This window comes from Charadrius vociferus, unplaced genomic scaffold (genome assembly GCF_000708025.1).
Source record: "Charadrius vociferus isolate BGI_N301 unplaced genomic scaffold, ASM70802v2 scaffold234, whole genome shotgun sequence".
Classification (NCBI taxonomy): domain Eukaryota; kingdom Metazoa; phylum Chordata; class Aves; order Charadriiformes; family Charadriidae; genus Charadrius; species Charadrius vociferus.
The window spans coordinates 1,021,207-1,039,123 of record NW_009648148.1 but is presented as its reverse complement, the minus strand read 5'-3'; the positions used below and the strand labels follow the sequence as shown (position 1 = coordinate 1,039,123).

General features: G+C 39.2%; 1 protein-coding gene across 1 annotated transcript in view; it reads left to right on the top strand.

The window, feature by feature from the left end:
- CDH6 (cadherin 6, type 2, K-cadherin (fetal kidney)) overlaps window positions 1-17,917 on the top strand; it is a 63,163-nt gene that overhangs the window by 22,579 nt on the left and 22,667 nt on the right. Inside the window, exon 3 of the mRNA XM_009883948.1 lies at window positions 16,564-16,858. Within this exon, the coding sequence (XP_009882250.1) occupies window positions 16,564-16,858 (295 nt within the window). The remainder of the gene's footprint in view (window positions 1-16,563; window positions 16,859-17,917) is intronic.

Genomic DNA, 17,917 nt, shown 5'->3' with positions numbered 1-17,917 from the left:
TTTTGGAGTAATATAATCCAAAGAAGACTGCAGTCCTTCTATCCACATCTTGTTTATGCCATGTTGTACAGAGCAGGGCTCCAGCAGAGCTCAGCTGGAATGGCGTGTCCGTATAGGAATACCGTGTGTCCGGCACTATTTCTTACTTTGTCTGTCTGTGAAACATCAAGCGATATTTCACCATTAGATGTCTCATGGAACAAAGAAAGTTTTACTGTCCTGCACAGGCTTGCATAATGATCATTCAGTCACCTTTAGCATGTTTGTCAGCTTTGCCCATACTATATCTTCATGTTGGAAGGCAACATCAAGTAAAGTCGTTTGTATAACTTCTGTGTTTAGCATCATGTTGTCATTGATGGAAGGTTAAGTTCCCCCTAAAAGAATCAAACAGTATCCCTGTAACTTTGGCTCTGTGACATGCTTCCTCCTACCTAGCAGCCCTTGCAATCAAGCTGATCAGGGCACCGGCAGAGGATTTAAAGGGCATACAAACAGAGGTGTCAGTGCATTCGTAGTTTCTTTCCACTCCATGATCTTTCTGTGGTTTTACACATTTCAGGTCAGTTGCTTAAAGCAGAGTTAATGTTGCTTACAACTGCTAAAATTCCTCACAGAATGTCCTGTACACACCGGGAATAACAACTGCCGAGGGGGTTGCGGGCAAAGAGTTAATGCCCTGTGGATGAAAACTCTTGCATGTATATTCACGGTAATTGTAAATAGGTGTGAGCTTGAGCCTCATGCTGCTTCCAAGTAACAAAACCTGTCAGGATCTACACCATTCATCCGATAAACCCACCTCATGCAAATATCTATTATTTTACCTACAGAAAATATTTTATGAAAAATTCCTTTTAGATTATTTAGACTGATAGGATCACACCAATTATATGTGCTTCAGAGAGAATTCTTTTCTTTCATGAATACTAGATATGATATAATTGAGAGCATAGACACAAGTATTCTCACCAGAAGAATTCCAGGCTTTCCAGACAAAATGAACCTGCATTCCTAGACAGGTAATGTTGGATCTTGAACTATTACCTGAAGCCTGGGACTGAATATCACTCCTGCCAGATAGAATCACAGAATAATTAAGGATGGAAGAAACCCCTACAGGCTATCTGGTCTAACCCACTCCTCAAAGCAAGTCCAATTACAGCAGGTTGCTCAGGGTAGTGTCCGGTCAAGGTTTTTGTATTTCCAAGGATGGAGATTCCACAACTTCTCTGGGCACTTCTCTCAGTGCTCAACCATCTCTCCTTTCTTTTTTTTTTTTTTCTTTCTTCCTAATACCTAATCAGAATTACCCTTATTGCAACTTGTGTTTATTGACTCTCATCCTATCACTGCCTTCTCTAGCTCTGCCTTCTCTACAACCTACCGTTAGGTAACTGTAAACAACAATAAGCTTTCTCTTCTTAATTCTAAATAAAACCATTTCTCTCTCCTCTCCTCATACATCATATGCTCCAGCCCCCCCTCAACCCTCTTGATGGCCCTTCTGTAAACTCACTGCAATATGTTAATGTCTTTCTTGTAGAAAGGAAGGGCAAAACCAGATGCAGTACTCCAGTTGTATTCTCACAAACTGTGAGAGGAGGACAACGATCAATGCTCTTAAACAACAGGCTGTACTTCTGCTAAAACCAACCAGCTGACTTTTTTCTCAGCAAGAACACACTGCTGATTCATGTTCAATTTCTTGTCTAGTGGAATGCCCAGATACTTTGCTGCAAAACTGTTTTCTATCCAGCCTGTACGTCTGCATGGGATTATTCCAGCATAGATGTAGGACTTTGTGTTTGCCTGTTCTGAACTTCATGAGGTTTCCATCAGTCCATTTCTACAAGCTATTGAGGTCGCTCCAGATAACACCTCTACCTTCTCAATATTGAGAAGGCTTCACCCAACCAACCTCCATTTTTATATGATTTGGAAAACTGCTGAGGACACATTCCATCATTTACATCATTAAGAAAGACATTAAGCAGCATTGCCCCCCAGTATCAACCCTTGAGGAACATCACTAGTAATCAGCCACTAGTCAGACTTCATACCACAGATTGCAACAATTTGAGCTTGGCTATCCAGCCAATTTTCTACCCACCTTATGGAACATTTTTCCAGTCCATATGTCACTGATTTGTATGTCAGGATACTATGGGAGACTGTGTCAAAGGCCTTGCTAAAGTTGTGCAGTATCCACTGCTCCCTACTTGTCCACAGTGCCATCCATGCCATCATAGAAGGTGATCAGGTTAGTTAAGGATGATTTTCCACTACTAAATCCATGTTAGTTGTTCCAAATCACCTTCTTTTTCTTCATGTACCCGGATTTAGCTTCCAAGCGGATTTGCTTTATAACCTTCCCTTGAACTGAGCTATAGCTGGCTAGTCACTAGTTCCCAGCTCTTTCTTCTTGCTCTTCCTTAGAACAGGTGTGATTTTCCCTATTTTCAGAATTTAAGAACCTTCCCCAGTCACTGTGACTTTTCAGACATTATAGAAAGAGAACATTTCATCACCATCCTTAGATGCACCCAATGTTGTCCTATGGAACTGAGTTTGTCCAATTTGCTTAAAAGGTTCGTAGTTTATTGTTTTTTCACTGCTGCAGATAATACGTCACTCCACCAGAATTTTCTGCTAGGGTCAGGGATCTTTGGGGCCTGTGGGCAAACTGCACTTTCACATCCCTAAGCATTTCCTTTTTATTCATGAGTAATGAGTCCAACACAATGCATCTTCTGGTCAACTCCTCAATCACCCTGGTCAAGAAATCTTCTGATGGCATTCTTCAGAAACCTGGGTTGCTTTGCACACAGACATATTGCCCTTCCGGCAAACATCAGAATGATTAAAGTCCCTTATTAATACTATAGCCTACAATCACATGATTTCCTCCATCTGTCTAAAGAAGGTTTCATCTACTTCATCTCTTTGAGCAGTCTGTAGCAGATGCCTACTGTGATGTCTTGTCTTCCTCTGTCCTCTTATCCACAAGCTCTCTGTCATCTGTTCCAAAGCAAAGCTCCGTCTACCTGAGCTGATCTTTTGCTAATCCACCTCCTTGCCTTCCTTGCCTGGCCTTTCTAAAGGGCCTACATCCTTCTGTTGGAGCATTCGGGTCATGTGAGCTATCCCTTCATGTCCTGACTCATGCACTTTGAGGAATACTCATTTGAAAGAAGAACCTACTCAATGGCAGCCTTGGCTAAGGTTTCCCTTAAACATATTCCTAGTTGAGCAGCCTTCCTTGACAGTGTCCTGTTGAGATTTAAATGTGCAGTGCCTTTTAGATTGTACCTGCTGTCTCATACAAATCCTTAATTATCCGTTTACACTACACAAACTTTTGTTTAGAAACAAAGTTGGGGAACGTGACAGCATGGAGACATTTTTCCTTTCCCCAGCTTCTGAACTGTAGAATTAGATAATCCAGGCATACAAATAGATTAAAGACTCAACTAAACCTGTGGATATGAATTAATTTCCTTCCTGTTAAATCTTTATTTAAATCTGAATTTGGGTTCTCATTTGTTTTAGTGCTTGTCTATATCCTCCCTTCTCCATCCCCCTACTTTCCTCCCTGCCACACACACTTTTATATAGCATATAAAATTCATACACATATTTCAGGATTTGATTGTCAGCATCAAGTCCTCAGAATATCAAAGGGTCACCTTTGTCAGTAAGCAAAGGATGAACATTTGCTTTCAAGCGCATCCATCAGGGAGTAGTCAGAAGCTGTTACTTGCTGAAGAAGCCTGATGTTTTATTCAACTATATCCCAGTAAACACATTTCTGGATATTAGGCCAAGGGGTTTTTTTTTGTTTTGTTTTGTTTTTTTCCTAGTTCATCTTTAAGATATGTTCTTCCCTACTGACACAGGAGAATAGAGGTTTTCACTGAATTAGAAATGTACTTGTTCATATACCTTAATTAAGGTGCTGTATTTGCCTATCATATAATTTTGAGGCATTTTTGAAAGCTCATTAATCCAAAGAAATCATTTTCTCAGTGATGAAATGGCTAATTCTGACCACTGATAAAGAGTAAGCAACTTTCCCTGGGTAAATTCCCAGAGAAATCAGAGACAATCAAAGCTGGGCATATAATACAGGCTATGTGAGTTCCTTTTTTGAGTGATTTATGCAGTACAGGACAGAAATCTCATTATAGCCAGTTAAGACCTTCAAAATAACTGAAAAATGTTTAGATCAAACCCACAGAAGTATTCTGCCATGAAACACCTGGGTACACAAAAACCCTCATATGATTTTTTTTCCTGTGCCATTTTTAAAAGATGAGAGATATATATGGGCCTTTTGTCTTAGTGAGTATCTTTTCTTGCAAAAAAAGAGAAGGGGAAGGACATAGTTTATATATTAATTAGTAAGCTTAAACAGTGGAGTTCATTAACTATTCTGTACGTACCTCTTCCTGTGTATGCACCCATCTTTTAGATATACAAGGATATCAGGATGTTGGAACTATATTGTTTTGGCTTGGAAAAAAAGTACAATGAATGTTGATGCTCTTGAATTGTATGCACAATTCTCATTGAAAAATAGAGGTTTAGGGGAGAGGTTTCCCAGGGAGGCATGTGTCCCTTTAGGGACCCATTGTATTTCCATTGAAAGCCATTACAAGTTAGGCACTTAATGTTCCTTAACACCACAGCTCATCCAGTAGAAATGAACACACATATATTCCTTCTCAGTTTACCACAAAGTCTTAAGATAGCTGAAAATGTTATGTGAGCTAATATAGCCAGCCCCAAAGTGCAGACACTCCTCTATCTACCCCATCCCTGTGGTGACAATAACCTTCACCTGATGAATATCAGGTGAATATCAAACACCTGAGAGCAATTAGATTTTGTAGCATTGCATCTGGATTAGGAATAGGCCACCCCGTCGCTCTCTAAACGCAGAAGGCTGTGGCAAAGCTACAGTATTGTTAATCTTTACTACAGTTAAACAGTCCTCAGTCTTTCCGCAAACTAACACAGAACAGATTACACCCAAGGCTCTCGAATCATGTTATAATCATTAATTGGACATTGTTAACAACCCAGATTTTACTGCAGGGAGAATGTGTGAGTATCAAAAAGTGATCTGTCTAAGATCAGACAGGAAGACTGTGACAGAGGCAATATTAAAACCTGACAGTTCAGTATTTATGGCTACAAGCCTGTCTTTCCCTTGCATATCTTGTGTTTTGTCAGAGACGCACTTAGAAGTGCTTCATTCCTTGTTTGTTGTTTTTTTTTTTTTTATTTTACCAAGGAAATCATCAGTGATGCCTTAAACTAATTTTCCCATTTAGTCTGTAAGACTCACACTTGAATCCACTGACTGACTATTCAGTTATGGTGGTACATTTGCAGTGATGAGAAAGTCTGTCTTCTAAAACAAAATGACTTGTACAGTTCTTTATGGCTTTCAAGGATTCAAAGGTTTGAATTTTCATTCCTGATCACTGAAGTGTATACACTTGGTAAGAAAATAACTTTTAGTCTCTCCTAATCTACTGCTCAGATATTCATGTAAGAGAGTTTTCTTAGTACCTGAGCAAGGGTATGACAAGTCTGGGGGTGGATGAGTCCTTTATGCCTTTTAGTAAGCGAATGCTGATGCTTCAACTAAAACCTTTCCTTATTTCTACTAGGTGCTGTTGCTACCACACAGTTTAAAATCACTGGCAAAAAGGGACAATGTCAGCATGACAGAAAAATACCAGACGCTGAAATAGATGGACCAAAAAGCATGAAACGGTTGGGTTTTTTTCAAACCGCTTTGGCCTACCTTAAGAGAACAACCAGATCTCCATGCTTTTGTGAGGGAAATTGCAGAAGTCTGTACAATGCGCTTTTGTTATCATCTCTACTGTTTAGCTGGAGACAGCTCTTTAATCTTTCAGACAAAGGCATAATGAAACCCAACTGCTGTAAGTAAAACTGGGAAAAATCGGTTTACAACCAAGGATTTTTTGGGTTTTTTTTAAGTGAGAGGTCAGCTATTACTCAGAGGCAGAATTGTTTTGAGTTCCTTAGAGTCTAAAAGGAAGATTGGCTATCTTTCTTACTGTTACACAGTAGTTCAAAGAAAAGCAAGAAGTTTGACAAAGGAACGTGAAATTCAAGGGCCCAAAAGTATAGAGATCAGACTTGACACCACCGTCTCTCGTGCCTTATAAATTAAAGACCTGTTTGTCTTTGTAAAGGCAAACTTTCTAAGTGCCTGCTATAATTGTGCTTAGAAATAATAGGAAGAGGAACAAATAAAACTCCTTTGCCACAAAAGAGCTGAGCAGCACTCAGCTCAGGAGAACATGGAGACACCTTTACCTAGTTTGCAGCTTTGCTAAATATTCATTAAGATCTGATAACAAGTTGCCCCTAGAGAGAAGGGCCAACAGAATAAGGGACCTTTCTAGTTTGATATACTGCAGTGCAGGACAAAAGCTCTTGTGCCATTGTCCTGCTTTAATCACAACGAAGAGCGGCAGCATCTGGGGAACCCAAGAGGGAAAAGAGTTGATGGACCCTGGGCAATGTTGAAAGGATTGACACTTTCCAATTGATTTTTTGCAAAGCTGATTAGCTGTGGCTGCATGTTTGCACTTCAGGTTAGAAAACCCATTTGTGATTTTGAAGGGTGTGTAATAAAGGTGTGAGTCACCAGAGTATGGACGTTTATTCTTAGCTTCATACATTTAAAATAGAACAACGGGTTCCCAGCTACTGTTTGGGCAGCCTATTCTATAAACCAAGGACCACAACATCATCCAAACTGTTGTCCCTGTCTATCTCAGGCCACGCAGCCTCACGTATAGCCCTCACAAAAAGAGAATGAAAGGAGCCTGGAGGGTGTGAGCCTGGAGGCTCCAAAGTGAGAGCACTTTGCTTCTTGTCCCTGGTCTAATGACAAATTCTTGTACCAATGCCCTTTATATTCTATTTCCTACTTCTTTTTCCTCTTATTCCTGTGCCCTCTTATTATAGTGCCTTTTCCATGATTTGTTTGTTTGTTTTGAAATCAGATGTCACCATCTTTTATTCTCAGTTTGCCTTTTGAGTACCTGGTTGCTTCTGAATCTTGAAATGTTCTCAGTGCTTTTTGGTCCATTCATTTCCTGAAGTTGTTCAGCAGCACAAAACTGGTTTTTGGCTTCTCCTAGTGTCATTCATTTACAGGAAATAGATTGGCATTCCTACTTTTGAGAGTGAATGAGAAAGATCGCTGACATTTTGATACTCTCAAGAAACAGATAGCATCACCCTGGTGGTTTGGTTTGGGGGTTTTTTTGGTTTTTTTTTTTTTTTTTTAATTCCTCCTATAGTTCTTGATATCAGGACAGTCTTTTTTACAGATTATACTGCTGTTACCCAACACTTCTATCTGACATAGAGCTTTTTTTTACCATTTGCGGTGGGTGCGATTTTAGCTTTTTTTTTCATTTTTTTTTAATCTCATGGTATTTTTTTGATTAAAAACCTCGGGGTCAGAGCTAAGAACCAGTACTTAGGTTAAAGGGGACCTATAGAGAGCATTATTGTTTTACCCTTTCACTGGTATACGATGAGGTGATTATCTTAATAAAACATTTCATTTGCATTGTAATAGTCCAAGTATTGGATTCTGGTATCCTTTACAATTTAAAAAAAAAAATAATTACTGAGTTTTTCTTCTAATACATCTGATTCCATGCAATCAGGGCTGATATGGTTTCCTTAAAAAAGTATCTTGCAAACATGAATTTTATATAAAACCATAGTCTGTTATGTATTATTGTATTAAAAGGATTCCACAGCTGCATGAGCCGTGGTTTAAAGTATTTCTGGTTCTGCTATACAACATTTTACAAACAAAATCCAAAAAAGTAAGCACAGTGCAAATAGGACATAGTATATTTTCCAATAACTCAAATAAACCAGCACCCCAAAATGCAGAAATCTCGTATAACCTCAGTAATTCTTCAGTGCTCCATTTCATTAATTTCTACAGATTTAATGTTTGCATGCCTCATTTCAGTACTGAGTCTTATCCTTTATTGCTGACCAGAATATGCTACAGGAAGAAAAGGATGCCCTTCAAAATGGAAGGAACAGGAACAGGATAAAAACACAATGTTCTTGAAATAGGAGCCATTTAAAAAAATCAAATACACACTGAATGATCATGCACTAGAAACAGCAAGAGGAGGAGAAGAACTTGAGTGTTTTAGTCAGTCATGGTATGACAGGAAGAAGCTAGTTTCATATGGCAATGAAAATGGCAAATGTTTGTACTCATTTCTAATAGAGATAGGAAAATATTAACATTGTTGTTCAAAGACCTGTGTCCGTTCATACAGAAGGAAGGCCAATTGAAATGTAGCAGTCACAGAAAAATTACTAGGATCATCAGCCCTTCATATCTGGCGTTCTCTTCACTGGCTCTTTTTGGAATCCACTTGACTTGAAAATGAGAGACTGAGGTTGTAAACAGGGTTGCAGCTGAGGACTCAGAAGTGCCTATTTTGCAAGCAAAGACTGTATATATAGGCTGGTAGCCTAGCGAGGGAAAATAATGAGAGCATATGGAATTATTATCTATAAATGTTGGATGAGGAAGAATGTATGCATGTGGGAGGAGGTTCTCAAAACAGAAAAACAATGCTGGCACAAGAACAGCACATCTAATCTGGGAAACAAAGTTCTAATCACCAGGGGGGTGATTTCTTCGAATAGGAACTATCTACCTCTTGCACCGTTTTCTTCACTAGGCATAGTGGGAAGCAAGCAAGTTAAAACTGCATTAACAAACTGAAACACTCAGGAACCAGTCATACTGAGCCATATTCAGATTTACTGTATTAATTATAGTATAGTTACTACACTTACTATAGTAAACTAATCACTAGAGTTAACTAACATAAGTATTCTAGAAAACATGACATCTGTAAGGTCAAGAAAGTGATGAACCGTGAATACTGCTGATTGCTTAGGACAGCAGATCGTGGGTTAGTGAGGAGATACAAAAAGGTTGGAATCTACTTTAAACGTCTGTTGTAGCAGTCTAACAGCTGCTGTTTCTGACAGCTGTACATCTGGAATCATGGTGCTGTCATCTGGTAAGGCTGGGTCTGTTTGCATTTCTTTTTTAATCTTGTCAAATATTTCTTTGTTGTTTTATTTTCTTTGAAAATGACAGAGCTTGAATCTTACTTCAAACTCCAGCTCTCCAGTTCTTTTGAGGATGTAAAGTATAAATGTTCCTATCATCTTCAAAATACTTTATATAAGAACAGAAAGGAATCATCTCTTCTAGTTTCTCTAAACACCAAAAAAAGTTGGAAGCACTGTAGCATCTTTCTCCCATTGTCTTTTTTAGCATCTATCCTTCCCTTTTTAACAGAAATTTCAGCTACATTTTTGAAATAGTGGTCCCTAAGGGTAGGTACCTAAATCTTGACATAACCTTCCAAATATCTGGCCTGAGCAGATAGCTAAAGTGCTGAAGCAAGTTATCTCTCTTCATTGCGCCCTCCTCTAAATAATTTTTAACTCCATTAACTACTTTCAATTTAATTTTATAGGGGAGTAAAGGTGTCAAAACCATTAATTTCATATACGGTTTGGAAGAACAGTAGCTGTATAAGGCAAATAAACCTACACTGTGCCTTGACTGGTCAGCTGCCTGTTCCACAAATACACGTATAAGCTGCCACCAACCACAGCCCATGCTGTGCCTTCTCCAGCCAGTATTTAGGGAACACAAGAAGTAGCAGCATTTTGCAGTCAAGAGGTTTTGAGGACATGGGCTGGAGCCGGAAGTATAAAATACCATGCAGTGTGCTAAGTGATACGAGGGAGAGCAGGATGCTTTGCCTTTGGGGTGAGTCAGGTACATTATGTGGAGCGTGGAAGCAACCAGAGCTTAGCATAACTGAAGCCATAGGAACATGGCATGCACGTCCTATGCATGTCCATAGGAAATCTGTCTCTTCTGGTGATGCTGGATCTTGCTGTGGATCTTGTGGAATATCTTTTTAGAAGAAAGGATCTTTTATGGCTTGAAATAAATTATTTGTGTAGGTATTTGCCCTGATGATACATGATATAGTGTATGGATATGTAGGTATGTGAACACATATATAGTGTTTTGGGGGTATTTTTTGTGCATTAGGAAGAAGTAAGTCTTAAACTTCAGCAAAATATACATAAATACTTACTACCTAATGTGCAAAACCATTTTCCTTTTAACACAGAGTCACCAGGTGGAGTAAAAACATTGGTGCTTGTTATTTGGTGATATTAATATCTTGATTATATTAATGGTGTTGATTATGATATTAATTGAGGAGGTTAGTTGATGCTCTAGGGATACAGAGCACCAGAAGAGACAGGGAAGAGTGCAATGTTGTTATTATTCTGAAATAGCAACTGTGCAATATTATAGTATTAGCAGTTTCATTTTGAGTGCTTTGGGTTTTCTGAATGCTGTAACATTGCACTGTATAACCTCAAGCAATATATGTGGTTGAATTTGTTCATTACTAGACAGAGCTCTACTGTTTGGATCTATTCAATCTGGAGTGAAATCATGTGCTATGAATACTGCCAAGAGTAAACCCATGATTCTCTTTATTAGCTACCTACCAACTGCCTACTTACTATTTTAATAATTTCATTATTGTGTTAGGAGACAAAAATGTGACCATAGCAACCTCAGAATAGCAAGTTCCTCTTATAAATACAAACAAATAATAAGACTCAACAGGCAGCTTATTTCTGGATAATTGTAGGTTGGTGGTTCAGTGTGTACATCCCAAGGTCAATTGACTTTGATCTTTGCAGAGGTTCAGTAACCGCGCTGAAACTCAGTGAGTAGGGTGTTATATTCACAGCAGGAAACAGAACTTGGCCTGTAGGATGGATGGAAAACCATCTTACCCACCAAATTACCAGGTATCATAACCAGCAATATGACATTAGTGGGAGCTAAAGTGCAGTTTACAGATGTCTTGCATAACCTAAAGCCACTTCATAAATGAGCTTAACTATGCTGTTTAAATCACTGCTACAGAGTGAGGTAGAGGAGGGAAGTTATTTCATTCTGGAAAATATCCACGGCCTGCAATTTCCATTTTTTGGCATTTAATTACCACAGCTATAAAAGTACATTTTCAGTACAACCTTGTTACAAATACGCGTGCTAACTGCTTGTCTCTAAAGTATTCCATTTAAACATACACAAAAAAAGTTAGTGCTTAGCCTTAACCTATTAAAATATATGGGATCTCACCTTCATTATACAGTTTTGGTACTGCTGTTTCATACAGTTTCGTATCAAGGTGAATTTAGCATGGTTAAAAAAGGGCCCTGAGGTACCGCTAGCCCTGACTGTCCCTGCCCAGCCCCCGGGGCTCCCCCCACCTGCCCAGAGCCCAGCATCCCATGTCAGCCCCCCGGTGCCATCAGCTCCCCGGGGCCATCAGCCCCTGCCCCAGCAATGCCACAGTAGGGCTGATCTCCAGCTCCTCACAGTCCTGCCCTGCCCAGCCATGGGACCCACATAGCTAGGCCCACCCTCAGGCCCGTGTCCTGTCCTGGCCATGGCCTGTCCCCATCCCCATGGAGGTGCCCGATGTCAGGGGCTGGAGCTGCCCCGGTGCCCCCAGCTGCCCTACTCATGGCTGGGTTGGTGGGACAGGCCCTGGCTGCCAGGCCTGGCCATCACCCACCCAGGGAGCCTCTGTCCCTCATCTCTCTTCAAACACACTAATGCTGTTTTTGGAAGGGCTGCTGACATTGTGGTGTATAGCGCATGATTTTATAATACCAGAGATGGGCAATAATGAATTGTACAACTTAATGACGATTGGATTTGCTGTTTTCATACTGTACCAGTTTATAGTCTTACTGCAAAAGCACATAAAAGACGCCCTTAAATTCTTCCCATGTGCTTTGCTGAAGTAATTCCTGTGTGTGTAGCATGGGTTGAACCAAATGTTTAAAACCCCGGTAAAATTTTTCCAGCATGTTGTTTTAAAGTGAAGCAATACTATCTATTGGAGATGAACACAAATTCTGTACATATATTCACTCTGGAAATAAAACAAAATAAATGCTTGCAGTACAAATACTTTGATCACAGCTTTTCCTTGCCTTTTCGTTCACATTGTGCTGAAGACACCCCAAATTAGCCATAATCTGGAGTAGTCTCCTCTGGCAGAACCCTCCAAAAGCCCTTGGCGCTTTTGGAGGGCTCTGCCAGAGGAGACTACTCCAGATTATGGCTAATTTGAAAATAAAAACAACAGCTCTCCTTTTAAAGTAATTATGTGTGTGACAACAAGCAGAATGTCAAATACAGGGAGCTAATGCTGCAGTCCTGCGTGCACTTTAAACGTCTCTTGCTGGAGGCGTGAAGCCTTCCCTGTTTTCAAGCAGCTGTATTTGAATGTTTTGGGCCAGGACAATTACTTAGTGGAGGTAGAAGAAAGACAGAGGCTGGACAGTTTTTATCTGAGCGTAAGTCATTAAAAGAAAACCAGATGGTTCACTTAACAGTGGTATTAAAGTGAAATGAGTAAAAATATGCCTAGGGCATAGTAAAAACTTTAATTTGTCGTTCATCCTCAGACTTAGCCAGTGATTGATGGATGATTTCACAAAAGTGTCCAGATTAGATTCTGAATGAATCAATTTACTGTAATATTAATACAGTGCAATTGCTGATGCATTTGCTTTTTATTGCATAGACTTACCTCTTCAGAATTGTGCTTACCTTTGGGGTATTGCTCAGTTCAGTCACCAGTTGAAATGAGTGCCATTGAGTAACACTAAGTTCCCATGGAAATATAAAATCTACCTTCATGTGGAGTCCTAAAAACCTTTGGCAGAAGTAACTTTGTCTTCAGGGATGGTAATATGATACAGCCCAGATGACATTAGCACCGTGTCCCAAGATGTTTTATTCTATCCCATGACTATCTGCCATGTCCAACTTTATGCAGAGGATAATGGACACTCTTGCAATGCGGGTTATCACACAGAATGAAGCTATAATATCTTGCATTGGCTAATATCGGTCCTGCTAATAGCATTTGCAGTATAATTTATACACATACCTCATCACAGCAAACTTCCTTTGCAATGAGGTTTCTGGGTAGGGAGAAATAATTTCAACTTAAAAGGAAAGGAAGGGTTGGTTTTAGTACTCATTTCAACCTCATAATCTTACAATGGTGTTAAGTTTTATATATAAAAGCATCAACTGTATTTTTAAGTGCATCTCTCCTCCAGGCCCTTCTTTTGGCCTCAACTTGCACTATTTTTTTCTCCTTTAATTTTATTCCCAAAGTATTTTTTTTAACCTGGTTACAGTAGCAATTTCCCCCTTCATATAGGTCACACAGACAAAATATTGCTTCCAAGATAAACTGACGCTTAAGAAAGAAATAAAACAGATGATTGTCTTTGCCTGGCTAAAACTTTTCTGCCAAGCAAACAGTCAAGGACAAATAACATAATCTAAAATAACAAATAGTTTTTTCAGATATTTTCCTCAGAAGTGACTGATACAAATTTATCACCTATGAGAAAATTTTCTAGAGATCTGCTTGCTCTTTCTAATATAGAAAACATTGTGGTTTTTTTTTCTGAAAAGAAGAGAAGAAAATCCAAACTATTTTGGCCCAGCTATTAAGAAGTTGATGCTGGTGTTGTGATATAGGCCTATCCCAGAAAAGCCCTGATGGCAAGCAGTTAGAGAGATATCCTAGTTTACTGAAATCAAAGATTGTAATCATACATTTTGACACCCTTTGTGAACCAGGTTGGTGACACACTGTAAGTTTGCTGTTGGTTTGAAGACCAAACACTCAGCCAGCCTTAGCTGTACGTAACATATACCAGTACATAGAACATGACCTCCCCCAGGTCTTGCTCTCACAGTAAATAATCCACATACAGTTTGGCCAACTGAACACTTAGTTTGTTCTGTCATGTCTTAGAAAAGCTGTAAAACTAAAGGTATTGAAGTTGGAAAGGATCTTGTCAGAAGGAATGTTTATTTTCAAACGTTAGTGCTTTTGCTGAAAGGCTAGAGATTGAACCTTGGATGAAGATCACATCATTCTCAATATTGATGAGTCATTACACTGAGATATGTCATGATATCCAAAGTCACAGCTGATCTTACACAGGTGGATTATTTGTGGAGGAGGAATGGAAATTTTATAAACCATGGACCTGAAAAAATCACACAAGTTTCTATTTTTAGCTCTTTAGATGGTTTGGGCTAGGTAAAGAATATTATGGAAGACAATTCCCAGTGGTTCCAACACCTTTTCTAGCTTGACCTTTTTGCTACCTTGTTCATTGAAACCAGGTTTAATTAAAATGATGATAAAAATGAGTTTGGGAGTTCAGCCTGTAACAAGTCTCACAACAGCACTATTCTATGATTCATATGAATTAATGATGGTCTGTTACCAAGGGCTGTTTTTGTCCCAGTGTGATACAGACAAAGTTAAAGATGTTTTCAAGGAAAACAAAAGTTGAATTTCTGATGTGAAACAATAATAAAAAATAGTTTTAAAGACAAAATTCTTCTCTTGCCTTTTCTGTTTCAAGTTGCCTTTGAGGAAAATTATACTCAAATATCCTACTGAAATTACTTCCCACAGTAGAATTCTAGTCTGATTTCTTAACAAGCAGGTCTAACAAATATTCGTCAGAGGCTGAGGTTATATCCAGTAAATCATATAATTCCTCACGGCCCTATGGCCAAGTGTATTGGCCAACTGAATGGGACTCAGGACACCTGAATGCTATTACAGGTTCCAAGATCAGTTTTCTGAGAAACTCAAGTTTCTATGCTTTGTTATCCAAAACCAGAGCAAATGGTATTGACTGCTTTTGTGAGGGGTTTTGAAATCTGCTTATGAAAAATGCTGCATACAGGCTACTTATTGATATTTTTATTATCAAGAGAAAAGGCTCTGTGCAATATTACGTGGAATGTCCATTTTCTCCCTGAAGGAGAAAATTAAGAAGAGTGCCTCAGCACATCTCCTAATGATTAAACATGATACAGCTCTGGTATTTTGTATTTTTGGACTTTTTTGGAATGTGTGGTGACAAAGAGTTTTGCCCTTAAAGGCAGACTTGTTGCATGGAGCATGCTTTCTGTAGGGATCATAGGCATAAGTGCACCTGGTGGAGCACTGTCCCACCAACTGGGTTGTCGGTAGGCTGATCTGGGCAGAAAGTTGGAGGAAGCCCAAAACATTGACCATATGATCGTGCTGGAGTCTGCCCTTCCAGCATAGTAGGGGCATAACAAGGTATTCGTAAAGTCTATGTGAAGGTTTTCGACATTCTTTCAACCTATAAATCTTTCTCTTCTACAAAGCATGCCATCCAGCAATGCTAAGTACTTTGCCACATAGTCAACTAGGCTGTTTTTTTTTTTTTCTAACGTGTATGCAGGAGAAGAGAAACAAAGAGCTGGTTGAGAGAGTCCAGCTCTCCTGACTCATAAACATGTCTTTTCTGTGAAATCAACAATTTCCAGCAGTATGCTACCTGATAGATTCTTTTTTTCCCCCTGAATTTCATCACCTATGCCTTGACTTTAAAAGCAATTTTAGTGTTTCTTTTTTTGAATTTTTATTTTCGCTAATGTAACAAAAAAATAAATTGTAGTTTATTAGCCTTGAATTTAAGGCCAGGAGGGATAAATAAGCCTTTGATAGGAACAGCCATGAGAGTACGATTTAATCGGTCATACCTTGTGTGTGGGATAAGAACCATTTCAAGAGATGTGGAAATCTCCTGGGAAAAACAGATGATTGTTTGGACATCTCATGCTTTGTATGCTAATTACCATCACTCTTTTCTTTCCCCTGCCCCGGCCACATTTCAGCTTAGTCCATGTCCCTTTGGATAAGGCAACTGATCTCTTCATTGACAGTGCTGGAATGGTCTCGTATGCCTGCCTGCCTCTGCTCTTAGTTTGCAACATCTGTGAATGCGTGTATTTATCTGCTATTCGTGTACGTATTTAGTATGTTATTATGTTGTGCTCTGTGTGGTATATTACATAATGCCCATGGGGCATAGGAGCAGCGTATCCAAAATTTAAAGTCACAGAGTGGCTGGCCCGGCCTCTTTTTAATTCGTTGATTAGTGCAATTCCTGAATGCAGTGCTTTTTCTACTATAGGATCTCACTGTCCTATGTATTCCTAGGATTCCACCTAAGCCAATCTCACTGATGTATGCTTAGCTTGGGAAAGTGATCTGCAGCAATGGTTCACGGATTTCCTGAGGCAATTTCTCACAATATTGCAGCCCATTTCAATTCCAACATCAAGACACAACTCTATCAATTTACTGCTTCTACTGTGGTATCATCTCATTTCCCAAAAGCAGTGTGCAGCCTTTTGGCTGGGTATTAAGAATAGTAGAGCATGTATCGTGGTATCAGTTAAAGTATCTAGAATTGTGTCCTGATTATTTTCCTTTCTTTTTTTTTTTATTCCCGTTTCACCACCAGCTGCATTCAGACCAGGATAAAGGTGATGGATCACTTAAGTACATCCTTTCTGGAGATGGAGCAGGAGACCTCTTCATTATCAATGAAAACACGGGTGACATCCAGGCCACAAAGAGACTAGACAGGGAAGAAAAGCCTGTGTACATACTCCGTGCCCAGGCTATAAACAGAAGGACTGGAAGACCGGTGGAACCAGAATCAGAGTTCATCATTAAGATCCATGATATCAATGACAATGAACCAATGTTTACAAAGGACGTTTACAATGCCAGCATTCCCGAAATGTCAGATGTCGGTAGGTGCTAACCAATAATTGATTTCAGTGTCTGGTCTGTGTTCTTTCTGTGGACTCAATGAAGGGCCCAAAGTTTACAGGCACCAAATACAGACATCCGCTGTTTGAGCCTGGAATAAAAGCACCTCAGCCATTTAAAAAAAAATCTAACTCCAGGAAAACAGTGGCAACAGTTTGCTGGAATTAGAGGTGTCAGCTGAGTGAAACCCACTCCCTCGGTTGTACCACAAAAAATGCAAGTTAATACAATCTAGTTTAGCTCACAGTGAAAGTGAGCTGAGCTAAGCTGTGTTACATGACACCTGCAAAGAGTTTAATACACTTTGTTAACATGATTTAGTAGCAGTGTAATAATATGGTAAACTGTGGTCACTTAGTTATGTCCATAGCACGCCTAGATCTGTTCAGCAACCCTTCCTTAGTTCAAGAGGGTAAAAAAAAATGGAAAAGGGCAGGTGCAGAAGTGGTCGTACAAGCTTCAGGAGCAAAAACTGTCACCTAAGTCAACTCGTCACTGATTCTGAGATATGCCATTAACTTCCTATGACCTTTATTGCTCTTTTCATGAAAATGAAAAAAGCTCCAAAGTCCATTGAAGTCCATTGAAATCTTTCTATTGATTTAAAATGTATCAAGCTGTAAGAATCAATCAAGAAAAGAAAAGAAAACAGCTTCCTTGAAATATGATTTTAAGACTGGATCTTTTCCAGGGAAGTTGACAGGTTTTGATTCTTTGTCTCTGATTCTTAGGGAGGTCATTTTGATTTCTTTGTCAGAGAGCGATAGATGGTTAAACTGCAAGAAGAACATTTCTAATCTGAAATAATATCCAGGGAGAGAAGCATTAATTAATCATAATCAAGAATGAGATTAAAATAAAGCTCAAGCAATATGAAAATAAAGACTTTGGGGCATACTCTCCTCTCATTCATGGGACTTGTCACATGGATGAAACCTCATCTGGTGAAGACAGAATCTAATATTCACATTTTAATATGTGAAGTGAATACTTTATTCACAAATCTGGTTTAAATGCCAAAACCTAAGCTCATTTTTTTT